The sequence below is a fragment of the Octodon degus genome, unplaced genomic scaffold, assembly GCF_000260255.1.
Source record: "Octodon degus isolate 3935 unplaced genomic scaffold, OctDeg1.0 scaffold00416, whole genome shotgun sequence".
Classification (NCBI taxonomy): domain Eukaryota; kingdom Metazoa; phylum Chordata; class Mammalia; order Rodentia; family Octodontidae; genus Octodon; species Octodon degus.
The window spans coordinates 104,432-120,754 of NW_004524992.1; the positions used below are offsets into that span (position 1 = coordinate 104,432).

At 37.2% G+C, this 16,323-nt stretch overlaps 1 protein-coding gene across 1 annotated transcript; it reads right to left on the reverse strand.

The window, feature by feature from the left end:
* Positions 1-510: 510 nt before the first annotated feature.
* Positions 511-7,879, reverse strand: Spry3 (sprouty RTK signaling antagonist 3). The gene is made up of 2 exons (XM_004648464.2): positions 7,481-7,879; positions 511-1,861 (listed from the first exon to the last, which is right to left on the reverse strand). Exon 2 carries the CDS (start codon positions 1,753-1,755, stop codon positions 889-891), a length of 867 nt encoding a protein of 288 aa, XP_004648521.1. The 5' UTR covers positions 1,756-1,861; positions 7,481-7,879; the 3' UTR covers positions 511-888.
* Positions 7,880-16,323: the final 8,444 nt, after the last annotated feature.

Here is a 16,323-nt window from a genome sequence, read left to right on the forward strand (position 1 = left end):
TAACTCAACCTCATATGCTCCCAAACAGGTGAGTGTGGTTGTGAATGCACACACACATCAGAATACAGACTATTGCTAGTGATCAGTCCATTACAGTAATCCCTTTCCCTTAATAAAAATTAGAAAATAGTATAGCATAGCAAAGTTTGGCGTCTAAGGAAACACCTATGGAAAAACAGCACTTTTGGACACATTAGAGAAAGGACAAGGAGACAAGAATATAGATCAAAAGATAAAAATACAAGCAAAAGGGGATTAATCTAAAAGACGAGGAGGAGTAGAAAGGAAGAAAGAGAGAGAAAAAGTAAAAAGAAAGGGCTGAGAATGAAGAGGGAAGGAAAATAGAACAGGATAATGAAAGAAGAGGAAGAGAAAAAGAGGAGACAAAAGAAATAGAGAAAAGAAGGGCAGTAAACAGGGAGACAAGGTCATATTCCCTGGAAGGTTGAACGCTGTCCCACATGTACCTGTGGAAACCATCTTAGAAGAAAGCTTCCAAAGTCACTGTGGAAAGCAGAGTGACGATCAGAGCCTGCACCGAGAGGCATTGCACTGGGGAGCCCCTAAACCTCCGCGTTGCTGGCTCTGTCAGTCCTCAGTGTCCAAACCTCATGCCCATATACAGCATCACCTGAATTTCCCAGAACAGCCATACAGGCTGAGCTGGCAGGGTAAAAAGGTTGAAGAGGAGTGGAATAGATACTGTGAAAAATAACAAGGCATCCTGCACCAGGATGTACTTTGCCATTCCCCTGACACTGCAGGAACAAAAGAGGTGAGGCCCTAACTTTGGCTAGTTTATTACTCCTCCCTCTCTCCAAAGATGAGGCCAATGCTTTACTGATGGGGAGCAGAAGGAGAAAGCGCTGGATCCATCTTGTAAGAAGGTCATACAGACTTTTCCTGGGCCTTGGGGAAGGGTGCACTACTAGAAGAGATTTTTCTGCACACAGTGTTGGTGTGCCTCTTACAGCGGCAGCCTGGTCGCCGAAGGCTATCATAGCCCTGCTGGCACAGATGGAGGCATCCACGGGTAGGCAGGTAGCAGCACAGGCAGGGTAAGAAGAGGGAGATCAGGCTCATGGCTGCCCAGCGGACGAAGCAAGAGCTAGGCCCACAGGAGCAAGGCTCATCAGCGCAGTTGTCTTCATCATCGGTGGAGCAGTGGTAGAAGAGGCCCTTGACGCAGCAGAGACAGGTGCCATAATCGAGGAGGCTCTCAGCAGAGCAAAGGCAACGCTGGTTACACAGCCAGCAGGAGGGGAGAGGGCGAGCTGCTGTGCAGGGGACACACTTGCAGCGCCCACACTCCTCACAGATGAAGAGGTGCTCACTGGGGTGTCCTGCAGATTGCTCAACTTCTCCCTTCAGAGCACCATCAGCCTTTGAGTGGGCCCCTGCTCCAGGCTGGGTTCGGATGATAGACTGGCCTGAAGGTGAGGGTGTAATGCTGGCCAAAAGCCTTTGATCAGAGGCAGTGGTGCTATGGGACATTGAGCTGGCAATGCTAGATTGGCTCAGATGCTGAGGCAAGGGCTGCAATTGATGGCACTGGCTGAGACTGCGGGGGAGAGCAGTAGGCATGGTAGCCAGGGACCAATCAGATTTGTGGGTTTGCACAACAAGGGAAGGACTGGAGAGGGTCTGTTTACAGGGGGCCGGAGGCCGTTCCACATAATCATTGCTAGCATGAGTAGAGCGCAGCTGTTCAATAGGCAGAATTTGTTGGAAATCATCTATCGCTGTGGCATCCATTTTGCCTTGATTTTTGAGCTCTGAGTGATTTTAGGTCAGAGTGGCACTTATGGTGATAAAGAGGAGCCCTTGTAGTTACATGGATCTCAGGGCACATCAGAAAATCCTAGGAGAGAAGGAATAGAGATAATAAACACAGGCATAAGTGTCTTTCAGGGCACCAACAAAGGTCTTATTACTATCACTACCACTAATCACTTTACAGTAGGATTCATGCTGCATCTTTATTTTGTAATTGAATCTATTTCTTTACAGACTAGTCTAGTCATCCAATCCAGGTTATAAAGCAATTTCAGAGCAAATATTAAATCAATAACTCTTTTCATATTTCATCATGTTAAGTAAGTTCACAGGAGCAACTAGTTCATTCCAAGTTTTGATAAGAGAGAAATACAAACCTTGAGCATCAGAATTCTAATAAAATTGGAATCAAATATTAAATGAAAAAGGCACTTCCTAAGGCAATCCCAAAGCAAAAGAAGGCATCTCAAAATTCTCCCATGAAAAATTGCTCATATAAGTATGGATATGTGTGTGTATACACTCAAAATTCTCATTTTGGTGAAATTTATGACAATTAGAAAGCACAGATAAGAAAAGACATTGCTTGATTCAGTGCACGCAGACATGCAAGCAAGATGCAATATGCCAAATACAGCAGAGACACAAAGATAGAAATTAGGTTATTGGTAGAGTAATAGGAAAAAGCCTTAATAGTGAAGGAAACCAACACTCCATCATTTTGCAATTCTCCTCATCTTAAAATGACTTTAACTTATTGGGGGAGGCGAGTCTTTTTAAATGACATAAGGTCAAATTCTTTTCTAGACACAGGAGCAACATTGGAGTTGGATGAAACATAAAGAACTACAGGAAGCAAGTCCTGAATTATTTTAAGTATCACCTGTAATTGTACTTATTACTACCCTACCCTCGTCAATTCCATAATGATATTCACCAAGAAGATTCTGCTTGAGCTGCCTTTCTTTAACTCAACCTTATATCAAAAAACTTGATTTCTTAAAGAGCGACAATATTATTATACAATATTTCAGCTAAACTGAATATCTAGAAAGCATATGCTCACATTTCCACTGTGCTGCAAAGAGTTGGGCAGTCATTCTCTTAAGGGATCTGAGGAAGCCTGGAACTGATAATAGTAACCAAAAGGAAAGTATTGTAAAAATACTAGATTGTGGCTGGAAATGCAGCTCAGTGGCAGAGTACATCTCCAGTACAATAAAACAAAAAATAAATAATAAACCGCTGTATCAATCCACCTAGAGGATTGAACACAAAAATGTATACACCTAGACACAAATCCAAGAGACAACATGAAAGTATAGTAAGCAATAGCATCAATAAAGTATATATTTAAGATCTATCAAAACTTAGACTTTCTCAAAATAGATCAGTTACTCATACTAAGATGGAATGAACAGCTTGAATGTGTAATATAAATGAACAAGAGAGAAAATAGTGCCTGATTAGATTTCCCCAAGGAGGCAAACATTACACTGCAAAGAGCTCAACTCAGTAAGAAGAAAAATAATGATAGAATACATAAAATACTCAGTGGTTAATAATGACCGGACTTAGGTAACTGTTGAAGCTATATCCCTATGTAAACCAGATCAGCTAAATTTATATGAGTTATCTTTTGAAAAGATTTAATTTCATTAACAATAACATATTTGGCACAAATCATTGAAGAATTATTGTGAAAATTTCACTTAACTAGTTGTCTTGTATAGATAAACATGATGGAGACTCCAAGACTCAACAATCTATGCTACTTTTGTCAAATCACTTGCTTTTTCAGGGCCTCATTTTCACTTTTATATAGTTATAGGAGTGGGCTAAGTAATTCCCACAGTGCTTGCCCTATCATGGTCTATATTTCTGTACCTATGTAACTTGATAAAAGAATCCTTTTAACCCATACCTTACATACCTTCAAGTCCTTGATAGCAAGCTGGGCATTGTGTCCTTGAGTTTTGTGTGAATTCAAAAGCAAAAATGTATGTCTTCTGAAATTATTTGCATTCCAAATCCCCTGAAACCTCCCACCCTTATCTTTTCTGTATCATTATAGATCCAGGACTAGAAAGGAACAGACAGTTTTCATTTGGACATCCAAATAAATAAGAACACATTGTTCAGCTGGCTTGGAAGGTATATGTGGATTTGGGAGGTTTGAACTGTGAAGTGTCTTTTGACAAATTTATAAGAAATAGATCTATGTCCTATTTATCAGCTAAAGATTGTGTGGAGTCATCCAAATCCTTTATACTGAAAGCACAATAATTTATATGGTAGCTGCAATTTAAATTCCTTTATTTACCAAAAAATATTAGATTCAAAACGTACTATAAATTTCAAGAAGAAATGATTCAAAAGAAGTTAGTTGTGTAAGGTCTCAAAGTTACAGGAGATATTTATGCGATATTTCAAAGACAGGATTCTGAGGATGTCACTAGGTACCTCAGAGATATACCCAGAAGGTTAAAAGCTAAGATTGGAAAAATCTAGGTCATAATACAAATGACTCAACCAATAATGAGAATCATTTTCAAAGGGGATTCTGTCTGGGGAGCAGATGGGTACATTATGTTTAGATTAGAAGGTGTATTAGAATATTGATTCAATTTCTATAAGACTAAGGAATTGAGAGGCTTGGTTGGATGATTAAAGCAAATTGGGAGCATCAGCTGGGATGATGAGGTACTTACTGTCTTGCTTTCAGGTAAGGGGATTGACAGGATGAAATCAGAAGGTTTCTTCCTGCTCTTTACAATCTTTTATTAGAATGGATTCTGGGACCCAGTGTGGAAGATCTACAATGCCATGAACAATAAGACCTGGGTAAAATCAAGTGGTAAGTAGGTTTAAGTAAAAGGATTGGATGACAATAAATTCTTTGTCACTATGGACCTGCTGAATCTGATCTGGCTAGTAGGGATGAACTGAAATAGACACATACTGAAGAGTAAGGCAATAGAGGAAAAATGTTGAGAAGCAAGTAGGTAACAGACTGGTGCAGTACATAGACTAGATGAAAAACTAACACTGCATGCATGTTTATGATTCAGAAATCCACCCACTAAAGAGCCATTCATTGTAAGCAGCAACAGTTAAGAAACTGACTGAGCTTTTGGTCAGTGCCATGTTCTATTAAATGAGAATAAGACGATGTATGTATCACACATTAATAAACAGGAGTCAAGGTGATTATAAGTCTTTGCTGCATGTTGATGGGATCTAGTGATTTTTGTCACGTAGTACCTCTGCAGTAATGAATGATGCATTGTAAACCCACTCCCATCTCAGTCTCTCTGGCCAGGTGCTCATAGCTTTCTCAACAGTTTTTCTGTATTCCTGAATTTGCTGTGTTTAACCTAAATAGAAATTTCTTTTCTTATGCCAATTTAGGGACTAGAGAGCTAAATCCATTCCAAAAATGCTAATATTCGTTAATGAAAGAAAATATATTTTCTCCCTGGAACCTAAAATCTTCCATATTGAGAATGAAGTTTAAAACTTTCCTATCTATAGCTCATCTATGCTAATACCTTAAGATAGTTCTGATTTCTATGATAAGTCCTTTCTGATATAACATGACTCAATGTTGATTTCAAAGAGGGAGGAAGAGAAGAGGAAGGGTTTGGCTGCTATTTTCTCCCACTTTCATAGATTCAATGCTGTTTTGTACCTTACTGTGTAAGGGCTCTGAGGTGTGTTACTTCTTTTCTGTACTATGCTGTTATACACACTCGTTCTCAGAATAACTGAAAGCAAACATAGAGGAAATTTCTGCTATGGCTTTATATGTTTTCTTAGTTCTACTGTTCCAAAGTCTGCTCTCTAAAAATCCCTCTCTGTGCAAAAGCATTTGCATCTCTATCAAAGCACACCCCCCATTACAAATACCAAGTTGTATATAGTTTACATTACTAACCTCTCTGCCACTGACTGGGCCTCCCTCATACCGCATACATCTTGCTGGGGCTGCCAGGTTCTCACCACATTTAACTCTTAACTTGTCACTTTGCTACCATAGTCCTATTCATTAGTTTAATAGTTTTATTAAGATTCATAGCAGCTTATTTCAAACCAGAAAGTCTTGCAGTTTTAAGACCCTCCATTATTAAAGATATGTTATACTGATTAGTGATACAGGGAAAAATGTAATATCAAAATTTATTTACATATTTCTAATCCTAAGCAAAATGGTAAGAAGTTAGTTGTGCATTTAAAAAGCTAGACTCTTTTAACCTTAAATCCTTTTATAAGACACAAGGAACATAAATTGCAACCCTAGTGCTAGTTTTATTTTGCTGTGTGGCTCTAGGCATATGACCTCTGTTCCAAGTCTCAGTTTCTTCACAGCAAAATGAAGGGTATAAAGGGAGTTTTTAGTCCTTTCTTGTCCAAATGCTCTAAATTTTATACTGGATTTGTTGGCTATATATCTTAGCCTCACATTCTTTCATGAATAATTAGTCTCCTCTCCTTTAGATCCTTTCCCACTACTCAGTTCTTCAAATTTGAGTAAACACCTCCAAATCTAAGTTTATAGATTTATATCACTATCTGGACTACATTTCACAGCTAGAGAAACCTAAAAACAGAGCACAAAAAGACAAAATGTATGGAATAGTACAATCAAGTCTCAGTATATGTTTAAGGCAAAGAGCACAAAACTAGTACCTCACTGTGGATAAACTGTTAGCCTGTGCCTTATTTGCATTTATGCATTCAGCTGACTTGTTGGGAACATGACTTAACACCTGGTATACTGAAATTTATGTGATAACACATCATATCACATTACATTCTGCAAGGTTTTAATATGCACAGAAAACAACAATAGTGTAGTTTACATTTTAAAATAGATTTTCTGTTTAAGAGTTCAATATCTGCTTTTTATTCATCCAACTTGGTTTGTAGCATATGAGGTGAGTGATAATTATAATTAAATGTGTGTGCAGGAGTATCCTGTAAACCATTGCCTTAGGTATTGTTAGTGCCTACTGGCTAATCAGACATGCTCACAGGTTCTCACTTTTGACAAAATTCCCATCTGCTATACATACGTAGACATGTACACACATCCCCAAGGCATGGAGCCTGAGATTTCTAGATCCTTGCTCTGACTCAATTTAAGGGGGGGTGGGGGGTGGGTGGGTTATGCCGTGTCAGCTTGCGCCATTTCCACCCAGGGCAAGGTGATGTGATGAAATCTGAACGATGCACAGCCCAGAATTGTGAGCCAATAGCAGACTAGCCCCAGACTGACAGGGTGCCCGCTGGGCAGCAGACCGGCCTCATCACGGTCTCTTCCTCCGTCCTGAGCTTGGGTGGTTAGGCTGCGTGCGTTATGAGGGGCCTTAGGGAAGCACCAATGCATTTAAAGGTCAACAGGCTGAACATTAAATACATTAAATTGACATTTGGCTTTAAATGGATCATTTTAAAATATTGTCTTGATTTATAAATTTCCAATACGGATAATTTTCTACAAGAGCTGATTCATTTAAATCTCATTTAAAGGGTTTTCATTTTATTTTACCCACGCGCTTGCGCGCGCACACAAACACACACACACACACACACACACACACACACACACACACAACTGCACAGGATGGCTGGAATGAATGGCAATCTGTGCACTGCATAGAAGGAATTCTGGAGTCTTTAAGAGCTAATCTCTGTGGCTTACCTTGAGAAAAGGGTTTATCCATGCTGAGGATAGCAGAACTAATGCTTCATCTGGCTCAAAGAACCGCTTCTGAATCTTTAGCTTTCTCCACCTCTTTTCGGAAAGTCTGAATGAAAACTGGCAGCGAAGCCAGAAACAGTTCTGTCTTGGTCCTTCCGACACAGCAGAAAAAACAGAAACAGAAAAAAAGAAAAAAACCCGAAAAACATAACAACAACAACAAAAAGGAGGTGGTGATGGGGGAATCAGACCTGTAGTGGTAGATACTTTGGATAGATTTTACATGCAGCTCTAAATCTTGATGCACGCATTCCCCAAAGAAAGCTCAGCAGGGTAAGTTGTTCACCTCCTCCTCTTTCTCCTCCTCCTCTCCGTTCTCCTCCTCCTTCTCCTCTTTCTCCTCCCCCTCCCCCTCCGCCTCTTTCTCCTCCCCCTTCTCCTCCTCCTGTTTCTTTCCCCCCTCCTCCTCCAATATTTTCCTTCCCCTCCTCTTCCCCTCCCCCTTCTCTCCTCCCCCTTCCTCCTCCTTACCTCCTCCTCAGAATTCTCCTTTGCCGCCGCCTCCACCTCCGCCTCCGTCTCTTCCAATCTGTCAGAACAGAAGCAGCAGAAACTGCAGTTGTAGACGCAGGGTATCTCAAAGGAGCAATACTGCTAGTGTGTGATTATTTATATAGCTCAGGGTATGTTGGTATATAATCTGCAGGGGGAGGGGGATGAGGTAACACTGTGTTCAGTTTAGCTAGCTGGCTGTTTTGTGAATGTAGCCGATTTCTGGAGGTCTTGTGAATGGGTTATTAGTGAGGATGGGAAGGAATTTATTGCTCCTTGTTATAATTTCTTTCTCTCCCCCTCTCTGTGTCGTTTGCTTTCCCGGAGCTGTAGCTCTTAATGCTTGGCTAAGTGGCGTCATACAGTTGAAATTGAATCGACCCATTAGAACTCCCCATAGGAATCTCTGTATCCGGTCCCTGGGTAATGACTGAAACAAAATTTAAAGGGGAGTGGGGGTAGGGTGGAGAGCAACAATTTAGAGGAGGCCTTATTTAAATATCTTTGCCAATCACATTCCTACCAAGCCACTCAGCCCTTGCTGAGTGATTGCAGCTTCAATCTGATAGAGGGGCTTTTTCTTTGTTTAAGGGTTTCTCACACCTTTTCCTCATTCATTTCCACTTTTTCTGGAATAATGATTGTCCACCCATCATGCAGTAGGAAACCATTACCCAACCTGCATTCCCTTTCTGCCTTAAGTATGTCATACATTGTACAACAAATATTTATGGAGTGCCTTCCTTTGTGCTAAGTGTGTGGATTCCTGCCTTCATGGAGCCTCCTTGAGACTGCCAGAGCTTTGAAAATAAAGCAGTCCTAATTTACTTTTATAGGGAAGGATAAAGCTTTTTGTAAACTATCCTCAGCCCACTGTTTATTGAGGTAGAAAGGGGGTCTTCCTTCTGGGCATCCAGATTGAACCAGTTTAAATAAAAGCAAGCCTCGCATTTAAAATAAATGAGATCTGATTTCAATTCCTGTTTCAATGGACACAGAGCAGGAGCTTGGCCATCAACATTCTTAAGATGCTTTGGTAACCCCATCTATAAAATTGTGATGATAATGGTGACAGTTAAGAGTAAAACAAATATGTGAGTCCAGAGACTGACATTCTTAGTCTTCCTCTCTTTGTGTGACCTTTGCAATTTACTTCCCCTCTAGAACCTTGATTTCTACATCAGTAAGAGGGGATCTCATTAGATAATTGCTTAGGTCCCTTCTAGCTCCGATATTTTATTATTTATACCCTCTCAGCATTATTAAGAAAACATATGAAAGTGTGAGATTTTTAAAAAATATATCATTGTGTGGATCTGAATGCACTGTGTTGAAGGTACTCCAAATCTCCAAATTAATATGAATGTGTATGTAAAACACATATATAATTTATTTTTATTATTATATGTTTGCAATACATAGTAATTACATTCATCTTGGGGAAGTGGTACATATACACATCTGAATCTTGGTCATATTTACACCCTATTCCCTTACCCAACCCTCTCCCCTTTCCCCAGATCCCCAAAATTTCTAAGCAAATTCATATCTATTTTCTCAATCAAAAATTTCAGTATAAAGGGTTTTTGCTCTGTAAATTCCTCTCTTTTGTGGCTCAAGTGTCTTCCTTTTACTTGAGGTTTTTTGACATCTTGAAAATCTTAAGTTTATCTGCAGAAGAGGGCAGATCATTGGTTGATTTTTTTCTGTACCAGAGATTAAACTCAGAGCCTCCCTACCCTTTTTTGTTCTTATATTTTATTTTGAGACAAAAATCTCACTAAGTCACTAAATTGATGGTACTGGGCTTGAACTTTCCATCTTCCTGCTGTGGTCTCCAGAGTGCTAGGCTACAGATGTGTGCTTTTATGCTCTACTTGTTTGTGTATTTTTTCAACAAATATTTATTACATACCAACTATGTGTCAAGAACTATACTACTAACTAGATTGGGCTTCAGATTTTTGCTCCACAACTGAAGAACTGATGTTGACAATCCAATTCACCTTTATAAGACTTTTTATCTTTAAAATAAAGACAAAAGTAGTACCTACACCACAGGATTATGCTGTCATCCTGTAAATTGAGCATGTTCTTGCATTGAAAAGTTTTATCATGTATCTGTCCCATAGCAAACACTCAATAAGTAGTAACTATGAGTGTTAAGAAATTACCCTAATGTACTCCACAAGAAAGACAAGATTGTTTTGATTAGAAGTTATTTCATTTGTTCAAAGTACAGCCTTAAATTTGAGCAAGTGGGTTGCCCAATTAGTTTTCCTCCTTTACTCTGCAGAGCTGGTTATAATAAAGTAATAATGAAAATAGTTATGTTAATTCTACCTTTTTACCTCAGGATGATGCTCATGACAAAAAATAAGTATGGTGATGATCACTCATTCACTCATTCATTCAAAAAATACCTACTATGGGCTAAGTGCCTACATCGACTAAGTGCTATTAATTCAACAACTAAGTTTTCAACTCCAGGAGTTGACATCTAATTGGGTAGAGAGACATATTTATTTAAACCAGATACTGGTTCTATGCCAGATACTGTTCTATGCATTTTATGTTTTTTTATTTAATTTTTATAACATTCCTCTAAGGTATATTTATACATTGCAGTGACTTTACAAATGAGAAACAAAGGTCCAGAGAGTTTAAGTAACTTGCCAATATTACACAGCTGGTGAGCTGCAAATTGGTTATTTAATTTAGAGAAACTTATTCTAGAACTTGCACTCTTAACTACTACAGCACAGTACTCAGCCATCTGCAAATCCCTTCATTTCTAGACAGCAATCTCTTCTAGGACAGATACAAACTTTATCATATTTATCTTCTTTGCCGTATTTCTAGGGCCTGAAACATTGTTCACGCAGTTAATGCTTATTGAATGAATAGCTGACTCTTGGAAATCTACAGAGCTACATTTATTTGTATTGGACTTTAAGTGATTGTGTTTTCTAAAAACTATTTGTAGTTTCATGGTTTTTGATAGACTATTGGAATATCATAATTATATACAGAAATGTGATGCTGAAACATTATAAAATTCACTGTGTATTGCTTGACATTTTTTTCAAACTCATTAGACTTCTATAACAGTACATTTTAGAAATATACTCTCTTAGCTTATTAGTTAATGGTGTGCTTTTCAGGAAACACATTTTGAGAGATTCATTGAGCTGCCCAAATTCATACTACTAGTTAGTGACAGTATGGGGACTAGAGGCCTCCATAAGAATCATTCTACTCTCAAATATATTCTTTGCTTCTCTGTTTTAGATATCACTAAGTTACAGGTTTACAATGAATTAGACATATGTTTCCACACTTTATAGCAACTGGTCGTTCAGGTCATTTCTGGTATGACAGTTAAATCAAAAAGCATTTGAAACAAAGGACAGTATATCTAATAGTATACTAAATAAAGAAGATAGGACATGGGTGAAATGACTTACAAATATAGAAATAAATTATGTAGTCATGGAAGGATTCACAGAGGAATTAAGACCTAAGTAGAAAATGGATAAGCACATGTAATTCATGTGAAGGGTACATGTGGAAAGTTAGATCGGTAGCAATGTACATGAAATCTGAGACAAAAAGTATTCAAACTATCTTATGTAAGAAGTATATTGAAGAGAGGAATGGAATGTGTTGTGTTAGAGAATAAGTTCAATGGAAGGCACAGTTATTTAGATCTAATACTCTAGAAATCAGGAATAAACTTTTGAATAGAAGGATAAAGTATTAAAATAAAACATTTTTAAGAAAGTAACATTGGGTATAATGTATTAGAAGGGGAGCTACTCAAGTCAGGTCAGACAATTTAGAGTATCTTGGAATAGTCTAAATAGGATATGATAAGGGTTGGGCTAAGGAACTGAATGTGAGAATAAAAAGTAAGGATGAGATTTTTTTGTTGAATATGGCAATGGTATCATATATGGCAGTGACAATGACGGTGAAGATCAGTTTACATGGATAAATATACTAGAGTTAGAAAGAATTTCAAAGTTTATATATTTTAAGTCTCCTTTATAAAATTGTATTCTAAACACCAAGCTGCTGCTTAACTTGATTTAGCTTTTATGCTAAGCCATGAATATTATTCAACCTTAAAGATTGAATAAGGTATGATTCTCTCTATATGTCATTGTCTCATCACATATACCTTTGAATTCTCATATATTTATGCTTCTTTTATTGTGCTTATCTCTTTCTAACTTGTGCTATAGTAATGTACGCATTATCTTATCTTTCCAATTAGAATTAGGTCCTTGACAGCCCATATATGTGCCACCAAGGAATTTTACTATAAACTGCTGTTGAAATAAACCAGGAAATGCCAAGTTAGTGGCAGAGACAGGAATAGAACCGACATCTTCAGATACGTGGTCCAGTGTTCTTTTAACTGTGCCATAAAAAAGAGAAGTTGGTGATATCTTTGAGTATGTCTAAGGAAGTATTGAATTTTAGATAATTATAGGGCCTTTAAAAGTGGTAATATTTGGTATAAAGTTGAAGATATAAGACCACAGTTTGAGTGTAGGACAGGACAGAAACTGTAAGGCATGTCAACAAGGAAAAGTTCTTTGAAGTTTTGAAAATGGATAAAACCTATGAAGTTAGAGGAAAAGGTAAGAAGAAAATATTGCAGTAGGAAAGCCAGGAGATAAAACTAAAGAGAAATCATTTTTCAAAATCTGAGAAGGGGTATAATCAGATGTCAGAATGGGATCAGTATAGCACATTATCACACAAGAACAAAGAGAATTTCAATGAAGATAATAAAAATGGCTTAATAATAAAGAAAAATAGGATAAATGGTCTAAAATAGACAACAAATTAAGCCACATGGGACTATTGGTGACAATGAGAACAGTTTTGCTGGTAGAATAGAAAGTCAAGCATCAGTAAGTTAAGAGGAAACTAAAGAGCTTGGAAGAATTACAAGATTTCATCAACAAAGGGAAGTCAAATGAATTTTGAAATTAAAGAAAAGAATTGGGGAGGAGGAGATGAATAGGGAGGTTTAAGGTGTTTGTTAGAGCCAAATTCCAGGAAAATCTTTAAGGATTGACATTTTGAACCAAATGTTTAGAGTGAGGAAAAGACACAAACCTTGCCCCTGTTACAATTTTACCTGGAACTATCTTTGCTGAGAAAAAGGATTTAAGTACCTGAAGCCTGGATAAGACTATGACAACTAAGGTGTCTCCCTATGTTTGACCCTAATGAACTCCAAGGATTAGAGAAATAATAACTACAGAAAACATCTCCAAAACTAAGCCAATCCTGGAGATGTCCTTAAGAGTCAGACCTAGTTTACAACCAGTTCCATTAATTAGTAGCCATGTGACATTTGCTTTAGTTACATCAGCTTTCTGAGGCTTATTTTCTTCACTTGTAAAACAAGAAAACTGAATTTCTTTGTGGATAGAAAGGTAATTTGATATAATATAAGTAACAAGAAACATGAGCACTCAACAAATTGCTATTATATTCTGAAAGACTTCACTGCTACAGGCACTGTATAGAGAGAAATCAAAATGGCTCTACCCTCAGGAGGTTGACTGGCCTATAGACAGTGCAGACACATTAAGCCAGTGATTACTATATATACATAATGCAATACTGCATTTGGAGAAGACAGAAAGTTTAAGGGTATAGACAATAGAAAAAAATGTGATAAATCAAACTCCATCTGAAGAAATCAATGAAGACTTCCTGGAGGAAGCATAACATTAGCTGAGTCATGGAAAATTTACTTACTCTTGTCAGAGCACTTAATGCATTATATTTAAATGGCCGACTGTATTTTTTTATTTAAGTCTCCCAATAGACTGCAAATTTCCTGAAGCAAGACTATACCTGTAAGAGAAGTCTCCCATGAATGTCAAACAGAAGAATAAAAGAATGAGTAATGATATCTCACTGATAGACATTTTTATTTTTGCCTTTCATGATACTGCAATATAATGTGTATTCTATGTTTACTAAATTATGAGTGCCATGATCCATTCAACAATTTGCAAACACATACTGAGGACCTACTTTGTACTAGATTCTGGGAATACAAGAGTAATCTAAGATACAATAAGAACTAAATTACATATTATTAAGACAGCTAATGCTATTGTATAATAGTGTGTTATTTGTGTGTGTTCTTAATTATATAGTTAATATATGAATGCCTGTTCTCAATGCCTCATAATTTAGTAGGAGATATAACTAATTAACAAATATAATAAAGAATGGAAAATGTTTTAGAAAGGAACAGAAAGAAGTATACCTAATCCAATATTGAGGGAGTTATGGGATGCATCCTAGAAAAGGTAATACTTAGATATGAATTTAAAGATGAAAAAGATCTTATAGAAAGACATTACATGTGCAAAGACCATGAGACAATATGATAGCATGAACTATAAGAAAAACCATTACAGAATCTCCAAAACTTAGTGTAATGCCTGGCAGAGTAGATGTTCAAAGAATAGTTGATAAATAAATACCACTGGTATCAGAGATAACAGCATGAACAAAGACACAAAGATGTGAACACAGCATATTTATAATCCATTTTAGGCATAAAAAGATAGCTCAGAGGCATAAGCACCTGCCTGGCAAGTGTAAGGTCCTGAGTTTGGGCCCAGTGCCAAAAAAAAAAAATTCTAATAGGATACCTGAGCCTGCACCTATGGCCTGTAAAAGCAAGGAGCCAAACTTTTCTCTAGAAGACACCACATGGCAAGGCTTATTCATACTCCTGCAATGTACTCTGCTTAGTTAGAATTTTATGTGGTAGTTCAATCTAGTATCCAAAATAGTCATTGTTAGGAACTTCACCTAAAAAGCTTATCAAGTCTCTCTTTTTAACCCATTTTTCTTGTTTTATTTGCACAAAGCACATATTCCCTCACAAATTCTGAACGTTTTCCTCATTCTCTTTCTCTCAGAATATAGCTCAAATCGGTCTGAGGGCCTCAGAATTCCTATATAAGGCGAGCTCTGTCCACATTCTCTTGGAATCAAGAGGAGCTCTTAATAAGTGCCAGATTAAAAGTTGACCTGTGATCATTCTGATTCAGCAGTGATGATGCCAGAAAAAGTAAACAATGCCAAGAAAAAACAGATTCTTAACCAAAAAGCTTATAGGGATAGTGATAGTTATTTTCTTTTCCACTGAAACTGACAGTATAGGAGCATTATCACGGAGAAATGAAAAATGAGAGGTAGGAAAATTCTGATCCTGTATAAAGATAGACCAAATGTAAATGCCGGCAACTTAACCTGCCATATGTCAGGTCAATTTTCATCTCTAGGCATTATTTCACTCATCTATGACATAATAAGTTTCAATGTAATTTCATAAAACAAACATATAGCAAGCACAAAATTAGTGTTAGACAATATGGTTGATGCAAGAGATGCAAGATAAATATAATACAGTATGCTGTATCAGTCTTTCAACACGTATTAGGTGAATGAAGAAAATGAATGGCCTTATTCTGATTATTCACAGTATAATAGAATGAAAAGCATATAAATACAAACTGCGACATAATCTGTCAATACATCAGATGAGATATGACTATGGCCTCAATTATGTTAGAGACAATTTGGATGGAGAAAAATGGATGCTAGGTAGAATAATAAGACAGTGACTTGTGTAGGGTTTCAGTAGCGGTATTTACTGAAATATGGAGTAAATATTTTAAAATAAGCTTTAGATATGTTGTGTTTGAGATGCTCATGTGCTATCTATGGGTAATAATATGGGCAATATTTTAGATGTATTTTGAACTTAGAAAATTATCTAGATCAGGATCAGACACAAGGATATTAATAACGTAGAGGGTTAAGTTATGTAGATGACCAAGCCAGCCTAGAGGGAATGGATAGACTGTTAGAGAGAAGGGTAGAGATAAAAATTTGGAGAACATTTATATTTAACCACACTCAGAAGGAATCACCAGAGTGGTAGGAAATGATAATTAGCAGACTGCTACACCATATAGAATCCTGAGGACATTGTTAAAGATTATTCATTTTATTCAGAATGAGCTGAGAAGATAGCACAGATTTTTTTATGGAAGAGTAATAAAATATGATTCTTAATTTTAAAAGATCTTTCTGGCTGCTGAGGTTGAAAGTAGGGAAATTATTAGGAAACTATTGTATTTATTCAAGTGAAAGTGCAATAATAGAAGAAATGATAAGAAGATAGAATTGGAAGTTAGAGTTCTAGAATTCTGGTTACATTAAGTTATATTTTATCA

Coding starts and splice junctions, on each gene's coding strand:
- Spry3 (XM_004648464.2), bottom strand. CDS start 1,755: ATGGATGCCACAGCGATAGATGATTTCCAACAAATTCTGCCTATTGAA.